General features: G+C 35.7%; 1 protein-coding gene across 1 annotated transcript in view; it reads left to right on the forward strand.

The window, feature by feature from the left end:
* PAXBP1 (PAX3 and PAX7 binding protein 1) overlaps positions 1-4733 on the forward strand; it is a 51211-nt gene that overhangs the window by 23242 nt on the left and 23236 nt on the right. Inside the window, exons 9-13 of the mRNA XM_006886797.1 lie at positions 1577-1721; positions 2466-2587; positions 3476-3552; positions 3758-3824; positions 4538-4684. Coding sequence (XP_006886859.1) covers positions 1577-1721; positions 2466-2587; positions 3476-3552; positions 3758-3824; positions 4538-4684 — 558 coding nt within the window. The remainder of the gene's footprint in view (positions 1-1576; positions 1722-2465; positions 2588-3475; positions 3553-3757; positions 3825-4537; positions 4685-4733) is intronic.

Genomic DNA, 4733 nt, shown 5'->3' on the forward strand with positions numbered 1-4733 from the left:
CTTTGAGTCTATCCCACCTGAATTTCAGAACCATCGCAGGAACAGGTTTGAGGCCTTGAACACTAATGAGCGAAGACCAGATGAGTTGTGGAAGGATATCAAGGGTATCATCCAGGAAGAGGAAGTATAGTTTCATTTGTTTCTTTTCTGATCACTCTGGATCTCTGAAGGCCTACTGGAAAGAAGTTGCATTGCAATCCGAAGAGCACATGGTTCTCATTCACCAGTGCTCCAGAAGAAAAGGATGGGCAATCTCCCGTGCAGTTTACTTCCTCTGAAAACCTGCTGGAGGATCAGCACTGAGTCGGTTCTCATTCAGCCAAACTCAGTCCATGATTCTTTGACCATGATTTATACCATTATTACATAAATATATTAAGAAATACTGTCTCTAAACTATTGAGTGAGGTTGAAATTCACTTCTGGAAATACGAGATGTGAACAGGTTGTTTTAGGTAACGTAATAATTGTGGCCGTCATATCTGTGTGTGCGTTATTTATATTGGTATACTATTTGTGGAAGATACAGTAGGCCAGTCAGTAGTAATGGAAATGGGAAGGATTTCACAATAGAATTAGTAGGCTGCTTTGCTTTCGTATGTAACAGAGAAGACTGGAATTGATGATTTAGATCCAGTAGTTGTGTTTAAGATACAGTATTTGGAAGTTACCAGCATATGGTGGCTCCACGGGCATGAGTGAGACTGGCTAGGTTGCATGTATAAGCCTAAGAAGACTGAAGTTTAAACTGTGAGACACAACGTGGGGGTGGAAATTGGTGGTGGTAGAATAAGCTCTAGGAGTTATTCACCATGAAGTTCCTCACGAGCACCTGACTTTCTGGCATCATGTTGCATGTGTGTATGTGTCTTAGATTACAACAAAGTTCAAGAGCACCCCCTGGGTGTATTTCTGAAGTGCTTTTTCTGTGATGCTGCCTTACCTGCAAAACTGCCCGACAGCTTTCAGCTACCTTTTCTCAGCAAGCTCTTCTCTGTTTAGATTGACTGCTCTGCTCTGCTCTGCTCTGCCCTGCCCTGCCCTGCTCTGCCCTGCCCTCCCCTTCCCTCTCCTTCGCTCCCTTCCCCTCCCCTTCCCTCCTGTACCGGGAGCTCTTGTGGTTGCATTGCTACCCCATAGACAGTACCTTTGGATTCGAATTGAAAAGAATAGTAGATCATTTAATTCATGTAGTTTTCAATTGTAAACCAATTTTAGAAAGACTATCAATTATTATTGTTTTTGGGAACACTGGTAGCATAGCTTATGGAGAGTGGCCCAGCTCACACAGAGGAAGCCCCTCTCTGGTTTGAATCCTGTGCAGTTCACAGCCCTGGAAAACTTGCTGGAGGGTCTTCTGTGAGTTACTTCTGACTTAAGGGCAGTGAGTTGTTTGATATTTTGGGGGGTTGGGTGGATGGGGTTTGAGAGTACCATACTATCTGTGGGCCATTAATTGAAAACATGCTTTATATATTTTGTCCAGTTTTTGGTAGTTTATGATTTAAGAGTAAATCTACTTGTGCATACAAGTAGAAATATACACTATTTTAAATGTTTGAATGTTATTTTATAGGCAAAATGTCGTGACTTTGAGAGCATGCTGTGGTTTGAATCTTTGTTGTTTTATGGTTGTGAAGAATGGGAACAAGAAAAAGATGATGTAGATGTTGCCCTGCTTCCTACCATTGTGGAAAAGGTGATTCTTCCTAAATTAACAGGTAAATCTCTTATTTTCTGAATTGAACATAAGAAGCATTTTGTTTTTTCAGTTCTGTGTTTAAGAGAGATTTTAACATAGGATATGTTTCCTCATATCCATTATAAATGATCAATTTATTATCTATCCCAGAGGATAGTTGAAGAGTAAACGTTTTTATCCTGGGACTTTTGTACTCCCTGAAAGTGGGCTTGGGGTTTGTGGTAGTAGTGGTCCATAGGTGAATTTTAGAAAGTCTTAGAGCCTAAAGCAGAACAAAATGCGTATTTTTGGGGTGGGGTGGGATGAATGACACTTTTCTTTTGGTATGTAGTTTCAGTAGTGCCTTCTTTGTTAAGGGCCATCAAAATGTTTTTCTCAACTGTGAGATGTTGTAATCAATGCTTTCTTTAATTTATTAGAGAAAAGATTAGAAATGTTGACATCTGAACCTATTTAAAATAATAAAAATAAATATCAAGTTTAATTAGAAAATTTCGATACCAGGATAGCATCTTTGTTATAAAAATCCTCTTCCCCCCTCTTGCCTTTATCTTCAGTGAGTCGTAGAAGTGAGAAATTTATACCTTTTTCCCATTCCTATTCACAATTTCCACAACAATGATTCAAAAGTTTCTGTTATGTAGAGATGAAAAATAAATCAGGATTGACATTTATAATTCGAGAAGATTGGTATTTATAATTAGAGAACTACTTGACATCACATTTAACTGCTGTTATGTCTACTTTTTCCCCCTCTTAATAGTAATAGCTGAAAATATGTGGGACCCTTTTTCTACAACACAAACTTCAAGAATGGTTGGAATTACACTAAAATTAATAAATGGCTACTCTTCAGTAGTGAATGCAGCAAATAAAAATACACAGGTAACTTAATTTTTTTTTACTAAGATCCCCACCTGAAAATGAGTAGAAATATTGAGTCGTTAAGTTCATGAAAACTAGAAATCAAAATTTAAGATTCCCCCCCATACTTAAAAATCTAATATGGAAAGAACATACTAATAATCTAATAAGCATCTCTCTTACTTTTCTTCTCATCCTCTTAACCTCACTCCAAATCTGGCTAATTATTGTAGCTATATTTTGAGAGCAAAGTTGCAGCTAAAATGGATAACAATTTACTTAAATGCTGTAACAGTTAATAAGTTTATAAAACAGTTACTATTTCATAACCTGTTTCCCAGCTGTCTTCCCCAGTGGCCATTCAGTACCATATTGAAATGTGGACTACTGTAGTTATTGTTATATTTAAACTTGCTTTGGTGGTATAGTGTGGAGTGAGTTGAACTGTGAGCCCATAGGCCTCTCTCTGGTGGTTTATGTCTACACCAGTGTGTCTGAGGGAGAAAGATAGGCAGTCTCCTTTCATGTGATTTACAGCTTCTGAAAACCACTGGAGGGTCATCTGTAAGTCAGTTCTGACTCATTGGCAGTGAGTTTGAGTTTTGTTTTCAGAAGGGCTAGATTATGTAGATTATTTTAAGTCCTTCTATAGTAGACTAAAGGGTTCAAAGATTTGAAAGTGTTGAAATGGCCTTTTTGCTTGGTTCTTGTGAATTAATGGTATAGTGCTAATGTCTTTGTAGCCTTCAGTGAGGAAAATTAAAAACGAAAATTGAGGATAGTTTATTAAAAGTTAAATACTTAGTGGATTCTATGATTTGAAATATGGTTATTTTTGGATTTTATTATGAGCTCATGTTTTCATAGTCTTAGAGAAATTCATGGTTTACTTTTAACTCTTTTATTTAGGTATACCTAAAGGCACTTTTGTTGAGAATGAGAAGAACTTTAGATGATGATGTATTTATGCCTTTGTATCCTAAAAAGTAAGTAGTTCCTAAGAATATTAGGCTTAATGCTAACTTCCCTAATACTGGTATTACTAACGTTCAGAATATAATTGCTTAAAACTTTAAAAACAAAAAAACCACTTGATTCTTTTGTTAACCTCGTTTACTTATAGGAATCTTTTCTTACAGGAATCACATGAAACATATAAATATCTGATTATAATTTTTTCCCCCCTTATAGTGTTCTAGAGAATAAAAATTGTGGTCCTTATTTGTTTTTTCAACGACAATTTTGGTCTTCAGTTAAGGTATGTGTAACATTTATCTAGAAAACTTCATATATTGTTCATCTAAATAAAGTCTCCATTTTACTAACTAGCATTATTTCAAGTTCATTTCAAATCCAATTTGATATTTCCAAAGGAGAAAATGAGTTCCATGTTCAAAAGTAGGGTCCGAGTGTGTCAGTGTCGTGTCTAGGTGAACCACCACTTAATGTATTCTTCACAGAGTGCAAGTACTTTTCTAAAGTATGGGAATATATAAATTAATAAGAAAAGTTATGAGTTGCAAGTGACTCGACGGCACATAACAATTTTTATCAATCTGATATAAAGGGCTCAGTGTAAGTTTTTGATCAGGTACCTGTGAAGTATTGTAGAAAAAAACCAGAATGTCCACCCTTTTTTAGAATTAAGAGTTAGCTTGAGTATATAGTGAAATGGAGAAAATTTACCTGAAAAGTAACACTATCCAATAGTACTTTCTTCAGTGTTCTTTGACTGTGTTATTCAGAATGGTAGTACTAACTTCATATTATTATTTACATTTATCAAAATTGAAAATTCAGGTCCTCAGTCATACTTGGAAATATTTAGACCCTTTAAAGGTATTCATTCTTTTTGGAACACAGTGTCCATTCTGCTAAGTTGTGTTTTACTGTCTAGCTGTTTACTTTGTACCTACGCTAATTGCTTACATATAGTGCCTGAATAATTGTTTTCTATTTTTCTTTTTCTAGCTTCTAGGGAATTTTCTTCAATGGTATGGTATTTTCTCAAATAAAACTCTACAAGAGTTATCTATAGATGGTTTACTAAATAGATACATTCTGATGGCTTTTCAGAATTCAGAATATGGAGATGACAGCATCAAAAAAGCCCAAAATGTGATCAATTGTTTCCCTAAACAGTGGTTCATTAATTTGAAAGGAGAAA

Source organism: Elephantulus edwardii, unplaced genomic scaffold (genome assembly GCF_000299155.1).
Source record: "Elephantulus edwardii isolate Elephantulus edwardi_28Jun2011 unplaced genomic scaffold, EleEdw1.0 scaffold00051, whole genome shotgun sequence".
In the NCBI taxonomy this organism is placed as follows: Eukaryota; Metazoa; Chordata; class Mammalia; order Macroscelidea; family Macroscelididae; genus Elephantulus; species Elephantulus edwardii.